This window comes from Lepidochelys kempii, chromosome 10 (genome assembly GCF_965140285.1).
Source record: "Lepidochelys kempii isolate rLepKem1 chromosome 10, rLepKem1.hap1, whole genome shotgun sequence".
Lineage (NCBI taxonomy): Eukaryota > Metazoa > Chordata > Testudines > Cheloniidae > Lepidochelys > Lepidochelys kempii.
In genome coordinates, this window is record NC_136389.1 from 6,059,217 (window position 1) to 6,079,790 (window position 20,574).

The window sequence follows — 20,574 nt, forward strand, 5'->3', positions numbered from 1 at the left end:
AGGCAGTGAGAAAAAAGAGCATTCCCTGTTCACTAGCTGTTTAGCTTCTCTTTAAAAGTAAACTGAATTGGTTTTGATTGGTTAAAATCATTTCATTCAATGCCAGATTATACATCCAGGTATCATGGGTTTGCTATGTGTAGTTAGTATTCAGACGGTCACATGACTGTGAAAACTACAATTTTACTTTCATAACCCTTGGGCAGCTTGAAACTAAAATCTATTTAATCTGTTTCCTTACTGAAGTGTGCATTCTTCTATTTCCCAAGCACACTTATTTGTTCACTGTAAAGTTGCTTGAAAACAATGGAGCTAGAAAAGCCTTTCTTTGTTCCAAAACCCGCACGTTCATTTATTTGATCTGAGGAAAAAAGCCCTGAAACATCACATACTGTATGAACTACACACGCAAAAAGAAAACAGAGATCAAATTTTAGGTGGAATGCAACTGCAAGAACCACAGCCAACCGTGATGTTATGCTTATGCATTTTTATTTAAATAAAGGAAATTAACAGCCAATTATGTTTCTTATTGACTATAATATTACACACTTATTATAAAATTAAATATCTTTGGTTAAGATTTTCTACCAATCTTCACATCATTAATACAGAGAGTATTGCTACTGGTAACCTGCTAGTTTAAGGACAACAGGGTATCGCGTGCGATGGGCCATGCACTTCTGCCTATCAATAAAAATGCTGTTCGATTTCACAGCTATCTCCTTCTCCAGACTCATCCGCGTGTCTTCCAGGTTCCTCAGAGACTGTTCAGCCTCCAGTAGTTTCTGCTTCAGAGACTCAATGGACTCTGTCAGTTCTTCAACTTCACTGATCAACCTGAATAGAATTAAATAAGTAATCAAAATTAGAGGAAGGCTCCAAAGGCATGTGAGCTGTTATAGTTCTCTGGTTAGCTGTCTTTGTTCTTCTGAAACTCAACAGCCCAGTAATTGGGTGTTAGTCTGTACAACGGCTAGCAGGGCCTGGTGGGTGCTATGGACTTTGGGCTAAAGAATTATGAAATGAAGCTGCTCTCCGAGCTGTGAATGAAGTCTCTTCCAATAAACATAAAGCTAGGACTAATTTCAAAACGACTGTAATTATAAAGGTCTCCTAAAATTTACATTGTAAAAAATATGCTCAACAAACTCCAAGATAACCTTTCCCCATTTGGAATAGTCATGAAAGAATGATATGTTGTCCTAGATACTATTCCATTCTGCAAGCATCCTATGTTAACAACTGAAGGGCTAAAGATGGTTTAGATGACTGTCTGATTTTTGACTGTCTGAACGTTCATGTAAGCCCAAATTTTTACCTCTGCTCGCTGGTGTACAACTGGAGGAACTACTGAAGCCCCTAGTGTTACTCCAGATGTACATTGATGTAAGTGAGATCACCACACGTTCCTTAGGTTCTTTTTAGAATGAATTGTAGAGAAGAGTTTCAAAGCCATAAAAGGCAGTTAGGTGCACGACTCTCATTGAAAGTTCCCCCCAAATGTTTATTTCTTGGGAAAAGGGGATGCTATATATAAGGGGTATGTATTGGGGGGAGAGGAGTAAAGTGAAACAATATAAGGCCCCATTTCAGAAAAACAAACACATCGCTATTCAGCAAAGCACTTAAGCATGTCCTTATATCCTATTAGAAGCAATGCACATGTTTAAGAGCTTTGAGTAGGGATGGTTTGCTGAATCAGGGCCTAAATGAATGTGTCTGAGATAGCATAAAGCATTTGAATTAAGTAAAATGATCGAATCACTATACAGAGGAGAGAAGCAGCATATTGGCTTTGAATGGTGTATATTTTTGCTATAACCACCTGGGAAAGCTGATCACAAATTTTCCTAAGGGCAGGGGAAAAAAAACACACGTGGGAGAATCAATGACAAGCACAATAATGAGATCAAGAGTAACAAATTACATTCCGACCTTTAATTTGAAAGGATTTATTGCCCTCCAGTTTTTAAATGGATTATTACTGAAAATCGAATGCCATCAGCTAGTTCTTTGGAGGAGCTGATGAGTTTTCTCAGCTTCTAGAAATGCACAGCCCATTTACATTCGCAGTGCTTGAAGCGTAATTGATTCACCACATAATCCACCTCCCAGTGAACCTCTGCCAAGAGCATACCGTCTGCAAATTATCTACAACCTGTCAGGTTATTTTGGATCAGTTGGATAAGGTAAAGACCCCCACTGTTCAAAGAAGAAAGCGGACAGATATGTTTATGGATTGTCTATTTATAAACATTTTGGACCTGATTCAGATCTTCTTTACGCTGATTTCAATGGCATAACTCCCAGTTCACATCAGTGAAAGGTATTGGAATCAAGCCCAGTAATTAAGTGCTGAAGGCCACATGCTACAAAACTAAATGTCAACATATTTCATACAACAGTGGCAGTGACATTGTTAAACTTGGGGATTAGATAATTGACATTTCAGAACTGGCATCAATGGGTAAAACTCCATTGAATCTATGTCAACCCATTGAAGTCAATGATACACACATTCACAATAACACCTTATTGTGAATGGGTAAACCATTTATTTCTTTGCCACTGTATGTCTCTGCCAGGCAGAAGTTCTCTAAAAATGTCTTTGATATAATTGGGGTCTTTAATGACTCTCTCTTTAATGTGTTTACCTGAATTGTGCTGGATCTCTGCAGAGCTCAACGTTGGGCCTAAAAGATCTGTCGTACAGCCTTGTCTGAGCCACTTTCAGCGGAGCTTCTTTGTCCTTAATAGCTTGTTTGAGAGCAGCAATGTTGTTTTCTTGATCTCCAATCTCTTTAAGAGTCTGTTTGAAGAGAATATCCATGAAAAAAGACAAGTTTAAGACAATAAATTTAACTTATATGGTACTATTAGTGTGTATAGCACTTTACAGACATTAAATGATGGGGCCTCTTCATGCTCCCAAGGAATCAACAGTAGTTTTGCTCCTGCTAGGTAGCCCGTTGCTGCCAGAATTTGGGAGGTGCAAAGGCCCTATAAAGCTCTTTTGTCTCCTTATCTCTGTTCCTACACTGAGCAGAGTGAAAAGTATGATGTCCATTTTAAAGAGAAGCTGAAGAATTTTTGCAGCTGATTAAATACTACCGTCTATTTGTACTCTCATCGGAACCTGTTCATGGCACAATCCGTCTCGGTGAATTATTTCTGGCACTGCAATTAATGTAAATTACTCAAAAAGTGACAGGCTATTTTAAATTAGATCAGAAAGATTACCTATGCTTATGTTCACAGATTTCTGGCATTAGTGAAGCTGAAATCACTATGAAAAGAATCAGGATTTCTCACTTTATCTACTTTAAAACCAGTGAACTCCACTGACTTTGATGGAGTTACTCCAGAATTAAATCAGTGAAAATGAGTAGAATCAAGGCCCATGAATCTGTATTTCTGATTTTTTTTTTTTACAAGGTATTACGCATTTTCACAGAATCATTCAGTCATGAGTTGCTGAATGTCAGTTTGTTGCACCTTTGGACTTTAAGGAGAAAAAACAAAATGGAAATTAACATTAATGCCCATAGAACTTCAGTAGTATTACAGTGGATGCCGTTAAAAAACAAGTATCATACCAATGGTATTGTCCTTACACACAGTAGGTAATACATTTAGAATGCACAGTGTACCATGCTAAATGCTCGCTTTTTAAGAGTATAATAATAAAAATAATCTTGGGAAGCAACTAGTGCAGTGGTTCCCAAACTTGTTCCGCCATTTTGTGCAGGGAAAGCCCCTGGCACGCCAGGCTGGTTTGTTTACCTGTCGCATCCGCAGGTTCGGCCAATCGTGGCTCCCACTGGCCACGTTTCACTGCTCCAGGCCAATGGGAGCTGCTGGAAGCGGTGTGGGCTGAGGGACGTACTGGCCGCTGCTTCCAGCAACTCCCATTGGCCTGGAGCAGCGAACCACAGCCACTGGGAGCCGCGATTGGCTGAATCTGTGGACGCGGCAGGTAAACAGACCGGCCTGGCCCACCAGGAGCTTTCCCTGAACAAGCGGCAGAACAAGTTTGGGAACCACTGAACTAGTGGTTACTGGCAGTGATGTATATGATACTGACTACTGTAATCTTCCCTTGAAGAGGTACAGTCACAGTAAAAATGCTCTCACTAGTTTATTAGATATGTTATGGAAAAGGCACCATAATGCACACTACTGTGGATGCTTCTATTTAGGAGTGACATGTTCATAAAAATGTTACCATTTCTCTATCCCCGCCCCCACCTGTCCTCTGCTAGCTCAGAGCTGCCCTTCAATGGGATCCAAAGCATTTTTACTTTGCCTCCAACAACATCTTGAAACATCTCACCCTATTAATAGCTTTTAAATAGGAGTCTATGTTGTATGTGTACGTGTCTTGCATGTACAGCAAGATACACACTGTGTACTCTTCACACATGGATACAGTGGGAAAAATCCACCCTGGGTTAATTCCACTGACTTCAGTGGGGCTACACCTGAGATGAACATTGACCTAGTACTTTACAGATAGACAGGTGGGAAACACCTATTAGATCATAAAGTTCATCTCCTTGCCAGGGCAGGAGTTAGGCCCTGATTCAGCAAAGCACTTAAGCATGTGCTTAACTTTGAGCATGCATTTTAAGTCCACCGTGATTTAGTGATGCAGTGACAATAAGGGAACTTAAGCACACTTAAATATAATCATGTGCTTAGATGTTCTGCTGAATCAGGGTCACAACTGGAAACCCTATCAGATACTAAACTGACACAAAATACTATTCTATACTCTAAATGGACTAAGCAATTCTTCTTTCTTGATCATTCTGCGGTGATGATCTCAATATGTGTGAAAACTAGTGGAAGCAGCTTAGCCAATAAACTCAGGGGCACCCTTACTTTTTTCAAATGATGTTCCAGTTTGTGTTTTGCATCTTCCATCTCTTCACAGCGTTTAGCAAAAGCCTCATTGACAGCAGCGCACTGCAAGTGGAGATCCTCAGCTGTGTCATGAAGGATATTGTCAATCAATAAACGGAGGTTGATGGAAGCCAGTCGCTCTCGCTCTGCCCTATAGATGTTGTCATGGCTGAATTTTGCCCAGGTTTCAGGCGTTGAGGCACTGTAAGGGATAGGGCAGGAATCACTCTCATGAACAACTTTGTTCAAGTTGCAATGGAAAAGAAAAGCCAAAGCAGAACTGTTCCATTTCCTTGGGTTTTATCATCCCATAAACTTTCCTGCTATGGCATGCACCCTTTAATATTACTATAAATAAAACATGGGGGAACAGCAGGTGGGAGTACTCTCACCTGTCCTCTCACTTCTGAAGCAGAGAGAGATACGCTAAATAGAATCATCAGAAGTTCTATCACCTTTAACAAATAGAATAAAGGCAAAACAAAAAATAAGAATCACTCATACATCTTAACTATACTGAGAGTGGCAAACATTGTTAAGACAGCGGTACATAAGCACTAGGATTTCTAGCCAATTAAGCTTTAAACCCATGTCTACTTTATCTACAAAGCAGATTGAAATATGATTCTGTGGTAATACTTTGCCATCTGTTGAGCATCAGAAGGAACTATATAACATTTTGTAAACTACGTTGCAGGAATAGTGATTGGAGGGAAAAAAGTGACATTTATAATAGTTAAGCAATAAAATTCTGTTCTATATAACTTTTCTTTCAACAACTAACCCAGGGCCTTCTGTAATTCAATCTAATCAAGCCTTTGCATTGACTTCAATGGGTTTTGAATAACACCCCACCCAAATGTTTATAACAAATTATTGCTAAGAACTGATATTTTTGCAAATATAATATGTATTTGTTTGGTACAAAATAAACTTATATACAAAAATGGTGTGGTTTTAGCTGATACAGAGGATCCTTTACATCTCAATGGCTTTCCTTGTATAGGTTAATAACAAGTAGTCCTCACCTTTCCTCAAACTTTGATGAGCTGGGATGGAACTGGATGTTGGTGCTCTGATTATTGTATCTTCCACATTTGTCATCAATGTTGTATGTTTCCACCTTATCAGACCAATCCATTTCACAAATCTGCTTGTGATCTCGATTTAATCTAAAAAGGTGAAGATTACCACAAATCAGTGCTGGAAAAATAATACGACCTTGCAAAAACATCATGAAAATGTATGAGTCCAGAGGACAGAGCCTAGGACTTTCAAAGAAAGCTGGGTAGCTAACCCTCCTCCGATCCTTTGAAAATTCCAGCCCAAAATCTATTTCCCCAACCTTGCACAGCAGCACCCTACTACCCACTTCCATCCCTCCGCCCCAACTCTCCTCTGCACTAACTACAATAGCTGGAGGTCTGATGGTGAGGTGCAGAGCTGGACCTGGGGTTTCACAGAGTAATCCTGGTGGACAGGGAGCCCATATGGGAACTCCATAATGTGACCCACATGGTTTTCTTAGTCCTCTTTCCCACTCACCCAAAGTTTTTATCAAGGAGACAGCATGATTTGATCCTCAGAAAACACAGTATAATGACATTAAAAATTAAACCTGTTGCTTTATTCTAAATTAAATCTCTCCTGCCTACCACAATTAATTTAAAGATCTTTAGCAACAGTTAATTATAAAATGTACCATTTTTCTCTCGCCTGTTACCACCAGATGTCAGTATGAACTAAGGAATCAAAAAGTCTACAAATGTTAACCTATGTAATACTACACCAAGACGATCATAAAACAATTATTAATACAAAGTAAAGTCTGAACTCAATAGATCCTGTATTGTGCTTTGATGGAGGTTGCGACACAACAGCCCGTATTCTTCATAGAAATATTGTTATAATATGATTATAGCATAACTATGATATGTTTTGTGCAAGATAAGGCATGTGAGATATCATTGGAAAGGTTATGATTTACTGAATATGATTATCCTATTTGTATGCATGTATCATTTTTGTATCTAAACTTTGGAATATTGACTATACATCTTAACTACAAAAGTGTTTGCCCCTGGGGAACGCCCACCAGACAAAATGCAATCAGCCTGGCTGGCTAGCTGGGGACAAGTCAATGAACCATTAAGGAGAACAATAGGTCTTTGAAGATGCTAATCTCCCACCTTCTGGAGAAGCTTCCTGGGATGCTACAAATGACCTTTGCCTCATGGCTGCTTTGACACTACAGGGTCATGTGGTCATGTCACCTGGTACTGGACTCCAACATAGAATACCAATATTTTTCCACTGTGGGGGGTGGGAATCACACTGAAAGACAAAGGATTCCTGCCATATGTGAATCCTATTTAAGGGAGGGAAGGGAGTTAATCAGGGTTCTTTCTTCACTGAACCCCCGCCCAGGATGACTGCTGGAAACATCTAAAGCTGCAGCAGCGCTGTAATGTGGCTGTGTAGTCGTGGCACCAGCACTGGGAGAGAGCTCTTTACAGCGCTGAAACTTGCAGCGCTCGGGGTGGGGGAGGCGTGTTTTTTCACACCCCTGATCGAGAAAGTTGCAGCACTGTAAAGTGGCAGTGTAGACAAGGCCTAAGAAACAAAGACAAAGGGGGGGGGCGGGGAGAGCTGAGCCCAGGCTGGAAAAGGTGTCTGGCTTGTGAAAGAAATGCCTAAAACAACATTTAGGGTGAGAAATTACTACTTGTAACCAGTTTCTTTAGTGTATTAAGCTTAGTTTGCGTGTTTGTTTTATTTGCTCAGTAATCTGCTTTGATCTGTTTGCTATCCCTTATAAAAACTTAAAATCTATCTTGTGTAGTTAATAAGCTTGCTTTTGTTTTCTCTAAACCCAGTTTGTGGAATTCATAACAGGGCGGGGGGGGGGAGGAAACTGTGCATATCTTCCTCCACATTGAGGGAGGAGGCGAATTTCAATAAGCTTACGCTGTATAGTTCTCTGTGCATCACAGACAAAACAATTTTGGGTTTGCACCCCAGCGGGGGTGTGCACTTGAGTGCTGGGCAATTCCCTAGCTGAGTCTTCCCATGCAGAGCTGATTTCAGTATCCATGTCATTCCACAGCTGGTGTGTCCCTACCTATGTGTTTGCTGGAGGAGGCTTGAGGGCTTGGCTCAGCAGGCCAGAGTAAGGGAGCCCAGGCTGATGGAATAGGAGGGGTCAGTGGTACCCCAGTACATCAGGTGGCACCCCGGAGTGGGGGGTAACCCATCACAGAGGTAATTAAACCATTTGAAATTGTTGTGTGATTCCACTTTTTATAAGCATTCTTTATTAAAATAATATTCTGCTTTATATCTAAGAAAATAAGACAAATGCTGGCTGATAAGAATAAAAGATTTTGAAATGTAATGCGTACTATTAATTGCCTCACCTTGAAATACCTTAGAATTTAGTAAACATCTTATCTTCAGACAGGTATATTGTAGCATAAATGTAAACACTACTTTTCAAGAGCAAACAGACTTCCATACTAGCAAAGATACTGTCAGGTTTTTTCACTTCCTTAATTCATACTCACATCTGACGGCAACAGCTCAGGGGGCACAAGGGTACTTTTTTCTAACAAACTGTTTAAAAAGAGATTTTAAAATAGCTGTACTATCCCAATGCAATAGAGCAGTGACTTCAACAGAATAAAATGTTTTTACTGTACTTCTACTTAAATGCAATTTTGAGCCATCACAGAACTAGACAGATCTATTTGAAAGCAAGATGAAAAATCTGACCTAATGTTATAGAATAATGGTAACTATTGCTACAAAAAGACATGGCACTTCTCTTACACCACCTGGCTTCCTTACAATGCTGCCTTTCCATATACATAATTGTATCTATTTTGAGGGCTTAAATAGAATGGTAGGTAGTGCATAGGCCTTGTGAATTTCACCTACTGACAGTTGTGTCCATAGAGGTCAGGAATGAATTTGGTCCTATAAATCATTAAGTACTTAGGAACAGTGAAAAGCATCTTACTGCATCTGGTTAACAGCTTGCATCAAAGTTCTCTTCAGAAGTTCTTGTACATTTCTGATAAGTTCAACTTCCTAGATAAAAATATAAAAATTATGATATTCAGTACATCCCATTTTCAGAGACCTTTGCTTTCAACCACTACTGGTGCGTTGCTAAATTGTCCACTAATTATCCATTCTCTTTGTGACACTATTTTTCATTATTGTAAAGACTTTGTCAAGATCTTCCAAGGAGTTAGATATGATTCAAATATAAGGTAGATCAATCAACATTGAATTCACTCAATAAATTACAGGTTTGTGACTAATGCTTAAAGTATTTCCATTCTTTAGAATTTGTTGTTTTAATACTGCATGTATATTAAGAGGAAGGAATATGTTTTATCATATTTAAGACAAGATTTGCAACAGTATAGGCTGATATATAGATGTTGGTGCTAGACCTTTTACAAAATTATTGTATGTTTAAATGGCTTTAAGGCACCCACTGAAAAATAATCTATTGAATTTCAAAGCTTTGTCATATAGGATCAGACCAACTTAGTCCAGAATCCTGCATCTGGTAATGGACAACACCAAGGAATATGGAAAAATCTCATAATGCATCTAGTCAGTTCAACAATGTTGTAGATGGAGGACCAATTGTCTCCTAAAGCCAGCAGGTGATTAGTTTATGCCCTGAAGAGTTGACCCACCTCCTTGATAATGGGACAGATGTCTAAAGCCCCAGGTTGAACTGATGTATCATGCTAATTTCATAATTAAATTTATTTGGATAGGAAACTAAAAGTCTGTATTTTAAAATATCCTTTACTGAACAAGGAAGCATCTTAGGTTGTAAGAAGTTTGCTTTGTTCCTGAAGTGCCATCATACAAGAGTGATGTAGTGGTGGGAGTCTGCTATAGACCACCAGACCAGGGGGATGAGGTGGATGAGGCTTTCTTCCAGCAAGTCGCAGAAGCTACTAGATCGCACGCCCTGGTTCTCATGGGTGACTTTAATTTTCCTAATATCTGCTGGGAGAGCAATACAGCGGTGCATAGACAATCCAGGAAGTTTTTGGAAAACGTAGGGGACAATTTCCTGGTGCAAGTGCTAGAGGAGCCAACTAGGGGGGGAGCTTTTCTTAACCTGCTGCTCACAAACCGGGAAGAATTAGTGGGGGAAGCAAAAGTGGATGGGAATTTGGGAGGCAGTGACCATGAGTTGGTTGAGTTCAGGATCCTGACACAGGGAAGAAAGGTAAGCAGCAGGATACGGACCCTGGACTTCAGGAAAGCAGACTTCGACTCCCTTAGGGAATGGATGGGTAGGATCTCCTAGGGGATTAACATGAAGGGGAAAGGAGTCCAGGAGAGCTGGCTGTATTTCAAGGAATCCCTGTTGAGGTTACAGGGACAAACCATCCCGATGTGTCGAAAGAATAGTAAATATGGCAGGTGACCAGCTTGGCTTAACGGTGAAATCCTAGCGGATCTTAAACATAAAAAAGAAGCTTACAAGAAGTGGAAGGTTGGACATATGACCAGGGAAGAGTATAAAAATATTGCTCGGGCATGTAGGAATGAAATCAGGAGGGCCAAATCGCACCTGGAGCTGCAGCTAGCAAGAGATGTCAAGAGTAACAAGAAGGGTTTCTTCAGGTATGTTGGCAACAAGAAGAAAGTCAAGGAAAGTGTAGGCCCCTTACTGAATGAGGGAGGCAACCTAGTGACAGAGGATGTGGAAAAAGCTAATGTACTCAATGCTTTTTTTGCCTCTGTCTTCACTAACAAGGTCAGCTCCCAGACTGCTGCGCTGGGCATCACAGCATGGGGAGTAGATGGCCAGCCCTCTGTGGAAAAAGAGGTGGTTAGGGACTATTTAGAAAAGCTGGATGTGCACAAGTCCATGGGGCCGGACGAGTTGCATCCAAGAGTGCTAAAGGAATTGGCGGCTGTGATTGCAGAGCCATTGGCCATTATCTTTGAAAACTCGTGGTGAACGGGGGAAGTCCCAGATGACTGGAAAAAGGCTAATGTAGTGCCAATCTTTAAAAAAGGGAAGAAGGAGGATCCTGGGAACTACAGGCCAGTCAGCCTCACCTCAGGCCCCGGAAAAATCATGGAGCAGGTCCTCAAAGAATCAATCCTGAAGCACTTACATGAGAGGAAAGTGATCAGGAACAGTCAGCATGGATTCACCAAGGGAAGGTCATGCCTGACGAATCTAATCGCCTTCTATGATGAGATTACTGGTTCTGTGGATGAAGGGAAAGCAGTGGATGTTTTGTTTCTTGACTTTAGCAAAGCTTTTGACACGGTCTCCCACAGTATTCTTGTCAGCAAGTTAAAGTAGTATGGGCTGGATGAATGCACTATAAGGTGGGTAGAAAGTTGGCTAGATTGTCGGGCTCAACTGGTAGTGATCAATGGCTCCATGTCTAGTTGGCAGCCGGTGTCAAGCGGAGTGCCCCAGGGGTCGGTCCTGGGGCCGGTTTTGTTCAATATCTTCATAAATGATCTGGAGGATGGTGTGGATTGCACTCTCAGCAAATTTGCGGATGATACTAAACTAGGAGGAGTGGTAGATACGCTGGGGGGCAGGGATAGGATACAGAGGGACCTAGACAAATTGGAGGATTGGGCCAAAAGAAATCTGATGAGGTTCAATAAGGATAAGTGCAGAGTCCTGCACTTAGGACGGAAGAACCCAATGCACCGCTATAGACTAGGGACCGAATGGCTAGGCAGCAGTTCTGCGGAAAAGGACCTAGGGGTGACAGTGGACGAGAAGCTGGATATGAGTCAGCAGTGTGCCCTTGTTGCCAAGAAGGCCAATGGTATTTCGGGATGTATAAGTAGGGGCATAGCAAGCAGATGGAGGGAGTGATCGTCCCCCTCTATTCGACATTGGTGAGGCCTCATCTGGAGTACTGTGTCCAGTTTTGGGCCCCACACTTCAAGAAGGATGTGGATAAATTGGAGAGAGTCCAGCGAAGGGCAACAAAAATGATTAGGGGTCTGGAACACATGATTTATGAGGAGAGGCTGAGGGAACTTGGATTGTTTAGTCTGCAGAAGAGAAGAATGAGGGGGGATTTGATAGCTGCTTTCAACTACCTGAGAGGTAGTTCCAGAGAGGATGGTTCTAGACTATTCTCAGTGGTAGAAGAGGACAGGACAAGGAGTAATGGTCTCAAGTTGCAGTGGGGGAGGTTTAGGTTGGATATTAGGAAAAACTTTTTCACTAGGAGGGTGGTGAAACACTGGAATGCGTTACCTAGGGAGGTGGTAGAATCTCCTTCCTTAGAAGTTTTTAAGGTCAGGCTTGACAAAGCCCTGGCTGGGATGATTTAATTGGGGATTGGTCCTGCTTTGAGCAGGGGGTTGGACTAGATGACCTCCTGAGGTCCCTTCCAACCCTGATATTCTATGATTCTATGATTCTACCAATACTTAATGAAATGACCTTTCTGCCCTGGAAGCTTGTGCACTGTTATTTATTAGCTGGTCCAATAAAAGATACCACATTTCCTACCTTATTTCCTCCGCTTATTATTTATGGCCTAGACATTAAAAAGAGCTACAGGGCATTAAAAAACTCCTCATTAATGTTGCTATTTTACTCCAATGACAGTCATCTGGCCAGCAGAGAGAGAACATATTTACTATCAAACACTATTCTTAGAACTGTGCTTGCACCAGTTGATTATATTACAATGTTTTAGACAAATAAGGATGTATACAAGCCACTGACACATCAGCTTATTCTCCATAAGAAACAAAGGAGGAAAATAATAAAGAACAATTTATTTTAAACAGAAAAAGGACAAGTCTGATCAGGGTGAAAATGGCATTTTTAAGATTCTGAGATGCACTGTTAAAATGAAACCTATTAAAAAAAGTTGACAGTGTCTCTTTAATAAACTGCCCTTGCAATGAGGAATACCAAGGAAGGAAATGTTACGAGGGTTGAATTGTTAGACAGCACCATTTTGTTACAAATATTTTAAAAGATTTAGCAAGACCCGAGATTTGAAATGCCATTAAAGATAATTGATTTCATGTTGTGTGGTGTATCCTCAGTTTAAATAAAGAGGCAATAGCATTACCTATGATCAATGTGCAATTTAATTGCACAGCTTTGAATATGAAAAGCCTTCCATTACCAATTAATAGGTCTCTTACATGGCAAAAGAGATGCAGTACTAAAATAAAGGAGACTCTTGTTGAATGACCTACAATAAAAGTAACTGCATTTCTGCTGGGGGAGATGTGCACTTAAATAGAATACTTAAGAAATGCAGAAGCAATAGCCATAATCCACGGCAGCCATAATGCTAGTGGGAAGTAGATAAACCTAATGTGCTCCAGACACACAGGTTTAAATAACAACCACTTCTGCATGCTGATCTGCCATATGATTTTTCATGACATTTAAAATAAACTCCATGCTAATTCTTAAGCTGCATAAACTGGCAGAGCAACCTCATGAAACATACAGCCAGAAACCATGTCAGTAACCATGCCTTTTAGCTCTTTGGGAAGGTTTAGGATTCCTGATTTAACTCCAAACCTTAAAGTAGATGAGCTTCCCTCTTACCCTGAAACAGTGTGTGCAAATAAATGTAGAGTATGTTCAAACTAGCAAAAGACACCTACAGGCCCCAAATTTCTGCATTATTACTCAGGCAAAGTTCAGTGGGAGTTTTGCCTGAATAAAAGCCGTGGGATTGGACACTAAATATTCCCGATTAAGGCCCCAATCCTCCAAAATGTATGCATGTGCTTATCTTTAACCCACTAAGTTCAGTGGGCCTGCTCAGTGCCTAAAGTTGTGCACTTGTGTAAATCTTCACAGACTCAGAACTGAAGACATCTTACCACATAAGAGACAGAGGGATGAGTATGATTGAGCTATGTATGATTCATGCTCACCAATGCAAAATGCTCCCCTTCATATCTGTATAGGAAATGGAGCTGGTGTGGTGCTTAGGGTGACCAGGTGTCTGGTTAGGATTAGGGATAGGGTTAGGGAGCCCGCACCCCTGGAGCCCGCACCCCCAGTTATAGCCCTCACCCCTTCCCACACCCCAACCTCCTGCCCCAGCCCAGTGAAAATGAGTGAGGGTGGGGGAGAGCGAGCCACCAAGAGAGGGGAATATAGTGAGAAGGGGGGGGGGGTCTCAGGGAAGGGGTGGGGCTAGCGGTGTTCGATTTTGTGTGATTCGAAAGTTGGCAACCCTAGTTGTGCTTTAAAAAAGGGGAAGTTTTGCCTCTGCAGCATGGCCCTCTTTCCCCAACCCCAAACCTGCAGAAGTGCCTCCATGTGGCTCCACAGAGTTCAAGGCTGCAGATTTGGAGCAGGCCAGCTGGGATGGGGCAGAGGAGTTGGCTCCCCAGGCCTGCAGGGGAACACAGCCTGGTGCTGTTTGAAATTTCACTGCTTCCGTGAGCATCCATGATAAAGGGAGTCAGAGTCTGGAAGCACAGCTAATTAGGACCAAATCCTGCCATCACTGTGTGATTCCCCATGGGGAGAGGTTTGTGGTTTAACAAGTGGTAGAATATATTTATAGAATGTATATGAGGAAGGAAAAATCAAATCCACAGCTACAAAACTGGTGGTCGTACTGCTGGAAAGGATCCAGGGGTTACAGAGGATTACAAATTGAATATGAGTCAACAATGTGATGCAGTTATGAAACAGGCTAATATCTTTTGGGGATGTATTAACAGGAGTGTCATACGTAAGACCCAGGAGGTAATTGTCCCACTCTACTTGACACTGGTGAGGCCTCACCTAGAGTACTGTGTCCAACTATAGGCACCATAATTTAGGAAAGACGTGGACAAATTGGAGACAGTCCAGAGGAGAGCAACAAAAATGAAACATGGTTTAGCAAACCTGATCTATGAGCACAGATTTAAAAAATCTGGACATGCTTAATCTGGCGAAAAGTAGATTGAGGGACGACTTGATAAGAGTTGTCAAATATGTTAAGGGTTGTTATAACTCTAAGGGTAGTTAAGCTGTGGAATAGGTTTTCAAGGTTGTGGAATTCCATCATTGTCCAACCGGTTCTTAAAAATCTCCAAACGCATGTCAGGGATGTTCTAGGTTTACTTGGTCCAGCCTGAGCAGAGGGGGCTGGACTTGATGACCTCTCAAGATCCCTTCCAGCCCGACATCCCTGTGATTCTATATTACCTTTATTTAGAGTGTGCATGGAACTGTAGTATTAATTAGCTTGAAGACCCTTCATATATTATGAGAGGAAGGGACTATTAAAGGATTTTAGTCACTAGCAGCACTTTTGTAGTTCAGAGGATGACAATAATGTGGATTTGTATTTCTCAGAGTTGTAAGTATCGGACTTGATGGACGATATGTTCTCATTCCAGTCTTTTATGTTCTCATGTATATCTGGTCATCTCAGCTATTAAAATGAAATGTCATGGAATCTAAAAGGATCTCATTTAATTTTCAGTTTTCTTTTCCATAGTTACGAATAATAATCTTCATGACCATCATAAAATGATTGTCAATTTAAAACAAAATGAACATTTTACAGTTTAAAATTTAGTAGGTAATTTATTTTATTACAGGTTTTAGTTTTATGGTGCTATAGATGGTGCTTTCCTAGGTAGAATGAATCTAGTGATCAATCCATCACAATGCATAATTTTGTGCATCTCATTAATATCACTTGGAGAAAATAATGGGAATTTTTAAAAGCAAATGTTTGTGAGTTTCTTAAGCCAGGGTGGTATAAGCAGAGTTTTCTGTTTAAACCAGGGTGGTATTTGGCCCTAAATTAATCAATCTGGAGACTGCATGTGTAGAAATACCATTTGACATGCAAAATATACATACCTGACACATGATTTATACCACCACGTGACAAGCCCATGCTAGTGCTTATAATATAATATTAGATGCAGGCACAAAAAGTTATTAATCTGGCATTACAATGACGCAGAGGAGATTTAGAGTATATGATGAGATGTGCTATGATAGTCAAATACATCATTCAGAGTTAGATGCATGTTTATATTTTCCTGAGATCAGATATTTCACGTGCAGTAGTCTGATGTTGGAAGAAAGAAAAGTGATGTAACTTACATGGATACATCTTTATTCATCATGAAAGACCATTCTGCTCCTTCCTCCAACCTTCCTTTCCTAACTGGAACTGCCCTTAAAATACCTCACTTCAATACGTCATCTAAGCTGATTCACTCCTTTCTAAGTAAAAGTCACTTAAGTACTACACATCTGATTTATATTACTCACCTGAAGATCTTTCACTGAAACATATTCATCCCTCATTATGGTAGTAGTGAAACAGGCAGTATTACATATCACCCTATGTGTTCTCAATATGACTCCTCCCTCTAGGAGAGAGAGGCTGAAACCCTCTATATGACAAAAAGTAGCAGGAAATCTTCCCTCTAGCTACCCCTGGTTTCTTACTGTGGTCACCTGCTAAAGTGACTTCTGCTGGAAGGAAAAGGAAATTACCCTTCCATGCAAAGGGTTTCCTCAGCTTGCGTGTCTGTTGGTGCTGTCTCTATAAACACCATTGCCCAGATCATCAAAGGTATTTACGCTCCTAACTTCCATGTGTCCAAGCGCTGCTGAGAAGGTGCCTATCTTTCAGGGACTCTCATAATACAGGATCTGAACACTGCAGAGTAGAGGAGAGCAAAGGATCCCACATATCAGTGAAAAGGCCCCAAAATGACAGGAAATGGGAGCAGTAACCTGCTCTGCCTGTTTCCACCTCCCCCACATAGCTACAGCTGTGTGGATTTGGGGGGCCAGGGAGTAACCACTCTACTTGATACATCCATCCCCACAAATAACAGATTTTCCAGCGGGAATGAACGGGGCTCCTTGCCAAGCACACCTGGTAGGAGAAAACGTAATCAGCTCAGTTTGCAGCAAGGGAGATTTAGGTTAGATATTAGGAAAACCATTTTAACTCTAAGGATTTAAGCACTGGAACAGGTTAGACAAACACCTGTCAGGGCAGGCTCAATAGACCTTTCTGCCTCAGCATGGCCTCCTGTGGTCCCTTCCAACTGAACAGTTCTATGGATATTAGTGCACTGCCACATCGGGGGTATTGTACCAATGGAAATAAGGTTGGAATGTGCCAAGCCTAGTAGGGTAGGGGGGCATGAAATCAGTGAAAAGGGACTGAATTGATTGCACAGACACCCTGGAATTCAATTTCCCCATGCGATCAAAAAACCTCTGCCCAAGGGAAGGTATGTCAGACTCTCCACACAGCTGACCAGGTAGTGTCTTTAGAATGCTGTTTCCCTACCTTTGAGTTTTCACTGGGAGAGGAACATATGGCCCATCGTCCCTTCCCAGTTCCAAAGGAGGAAAAGACAAACCTAGAATGAGCAGCTCTGATCCTCCATTGTTTGAGGGAGGGGTTAGCATGGAAGGTGGTTGGACAGGTGAACAGGATTTGGAACAAATTTTTAATAAAACTGCGTATCTCCTCCAAATCAATATGCAAATGGAAATAAACCCACCAGCAAATCAAACCATTATAAACATGCATTAGCTTTGAAATCTGAGCCATGAGCAGTCAGAACTCATGGCTGAGTGACAAGTATTACTATTCTACGATTGGAAAGAGCAAGACATACAAGATAGAGATTGATTTTCTGGAATGAGAGTGGGGCATTTAGCATAACCAGGTCTTAAAGAGCTGGCAAAGTCACAAAGAATTCACTTCAAATCATTCTATTTGCAAACATCTCTGCTGCAAAATTCATGTATTTCAGTTAACTCTTGCACTGTTGTTGTTGTTCTCATATTATTCATTCGTTTCCCTCATTCCTCTTTGCAAAGGTCATTGGCATGGTAACAGAATCTTAGCTTCTCAAGAGTTCATCTGCTTCTGGTGCTTATGCCTCTTCTGAAATCACATCATTCTTTCTTTATGACAGGTCCAGTTGGCTGTTGATGCTTTGTCATCAGAAACAGAATTACGATTTAAAAAGTGAAGAACTAGCAGCAGCAGCAGATGGGCTCCTTAGAAATGAACTAAGTATCCTTCATAACAGTGAGTAACAGGTGAGTAATACAGGAAATAAGCTATGCCAGATGAATATTTTTGTAAATGTACGTTTGACAAAGTTCTCCATAAAGCGTCAAGAGCCTGTTAAGAGAATTTCTGCTTGATAATCTGGGTATAATCATGTTAATGTTTATGCAACAGAAGGACAGGCCACTATGTTATCCTTTATGCTATTTAATAGTAATTTCATATTTTTACTATCAACTAGAATATTCCCATGAACACTGGTTACAACATCTGCATGATCCCAATTAAAGAACTCCTATAATATCCTAATTGCTTCCCATCCACTATGAAGTCCGGCTCTGTTTTTTGTTAAGTACTAATATTGCCGTTTAATCTGGTCAATAACTCGTCCTGAATCAATTTTGGAACCTTCAAAATATATTGGAGATTGCAAAAAACTAGATATTAACTGATTCCTTAGATGCAAGAATAAGGAGCATTCCAGAATGCAAAATGGGTCCAGAATCTGTCCTCAGTTACACCCGTTCAACCATAATTACATTCATGGAATTGTACAGCTATGAGAGTAGAATTTGACCCAACGCATTCTGCACACAACATCGCATTGAAAATCCCAGCATCTCCAAAGCAGATGTTAAAGTTTCTGCTGGAGGCTTTCTTTGGGGAACATGTTCCAAAACAGTTTATTTCATGTTTCAGAGTAGCTGCCGTATTCGTCTGTATCCGCAAAAAAAAAAAAAAAAGGAGGACTTGTGGCACCTTAGAGACTAACAAATTTATTTGAGCATAAACTTTTGTGAGCTACAGCTCACTTCATCAGATGAAAGCTTATGCTCAAATAAATGTTAGTTTATTTCATGTTTGCTAAACTAAGTTTGCCAGAAAAGTATCACCTGTATATACCCTCTGCCTGCCTACGCTGTCACCCCACACAGTTGTCACCCATCTACCTTGTAATCTCAATACTGTATCAATCTTGCAGCATGATAAAGATCCTGCTTTGTGTTGAAACACCACCTCTCTCTTTCTTTCCCTCAGCAGGACAAAAACAATACCATGTACAGGAAGACAGTTATGAGAAGGGTGGCTGGACATTGCCCACCCAAGGGCTACAACTGGCAACTAGCCAAGAACCTAGGGTGGCACTTAACTGGCACCTTATATTTTATATGGAGGTGCAGCCCATGGATGTCTCATGCCAGTATGTGATGCTCCATGTCGATCTCAGAGGCCTCCATTCTGATCTTGCTTGTGTAACCCTCCTGCCAGGTGGAGCTGGCAGCAACAGGGGCCGGATTCAATATCAAGACCAGGACCAAGGGGGAGAGGTAGCAGGCAAGGACCTTTAGTCTCCCCTGGTCCTGCCCAAGCAGTGAGAACCAAACGGTTGGGAACACAACAGGCCACAAGGCCAGGAAGCAGAGCCAGGTCTGTGCTCTGCTGGGACAGGTCTCCATGGGGGGTGATCTCCACAGTCTGTCTACCTTAGGGTACTGCGGCGCTGCCCATCATCGCAGCCCCTGGGCATTTTAGAGATGAAGGCGGCTGCGGAAGGGCCTCAGGGCAGGCCCCCGCCCCACTCACCTTCAGCAGCTCCGTCTCCACCTGGTCCCGAACCAGGTCCCCCGGCTGCCTCCTCTCGCGGCACTGCAGGTTGTCGGTGGCGATGGTGCAGGGCACCTCGGTGGCGTCCAGCGCCCGCTCCAGCCGCACTTTCTGGGCCGCCAGCAGGTCGGTCTCGGCGCTCAGGTCCTCGGTCTCCCTCTGGAGCTCGGCCTTCCAGAAGTGCGTGTCCTGGAGGCGCTGGCCCAGCTTGGCGGTGGAGTCCTCCTGGCTGCGCTGGGCCAGGGCGGCGGCGTAGGCGGCCAGGCTCTGGGACTCGTGGCGGCAGCGCTCGGAGCCGTCGCGGTCGGCGAAGGCCTGGTGGTACTGGGCGTAGTTGTGCTGGTGCCACTCCTCGGTCAGGTACTTGGCGGCGCGGAAGCCGGCCGTGGCCAGGCCGCACGAGGAGTCCGGCCCCGTGTTCAGCGCCGCCTCGTACGCCTTCACGGGCAGCTCGGACACCGGCACCGCCTGCGGCGCCGGCTCCCTGGTCAGCAGCACCCCGCTCTGAGCCATGCTCGCTTCCCGCCGCACAGCGGCCCGGCCCCGGGCACCGCGACCAGGAAAGGCCGCGGCTCGCTGCGGGGCCTTCGAGCGGCGCCGCGCTCAGCGTCCTCCCGTTGCCCCGGCGACGGCGGCCAGCCAATCAGGGAGCGGGTGAACCTTCGGCCGGGAAACCCGAGACCGTGACGGGTTAGCGTCCCGGCCGCGCCCGTCGTTGCCCGGGCGACGGTAGCAGCCAATGGGAGAGCTATGGGCAACGTTCTACGCTGTAGGGAAACTCGAGCCGGGCGGCGGTGAGCGTCCCCGACCCCCCGTTGCCTGGAGTGACGGTGCCAACCAATGGCGTTGCCGCGCCTGAGGAGACGTTCCATGAGAGTGGGAGGGGGACTGTACTCCTGCTCTTAAAGGGCCAGAGGACCTGGTGCAGGGGGAGCAGAGTGTGCCCTTGCTTTGTGTGGAAGGGCTGACCCTCGTGGGTAGAGCTGGCTGG

General features: G+C 42.7%; 1 protein-coding gene across 1 annotated transcript; it reads right to left on the minus strand.

Annotated features, from left to right (window-relative positions):
* Positions 1-499: 499 nt before the first annotated feature.
* On the minus strand, positions 500-20,204 carry TEKT4 (tektin 4). The gene is made up of 6 exons (XM_073361773.1): positions 19,563-20,204; positions 8,927-8,997; positions 5,937-6,080; positions 4,888-5,110; positions 2,658-2,812; positions 500-840 (listed from the first exon to the last, which is right to left on the minus strand). Exons 1-6 carry the CDS (start codon positions 20,094-20,096, stop codon positions 624-626), a joined length of 1,344 nt encoding a protein of 447 aa, XP_073217874.1. The 5' UTR covers positions 20,097-20,204; the 3' UTR covers positions 500-623.
* Positions 20,205-20,574: the final 370 nt, after the last annotated feature.

Coding starts and splice junctions, on each gene's coding strand:
- TEKT4 (XM_073361773.1), bottom strand. CDS start 20,096: ATGGCTCAGAGCGGGGTGCTGCTGACCAGGGAGCCGGCGCCGCAGGCG. Junction 8,998..19,562: donor TGGAGACGGAGCTGCTGAAG/GTGAGTGGGGCG, acceptor ATTTTTATCTAG/GAAGTTGAACTTATCAGAAA. Junction 6,081..8,926: donor CAAGCTGTTAACCAGATGCA/GTAAGATGCTTT, acceptor TCACCTTTTTAG/ATTAAATCGAGATCACAAGC.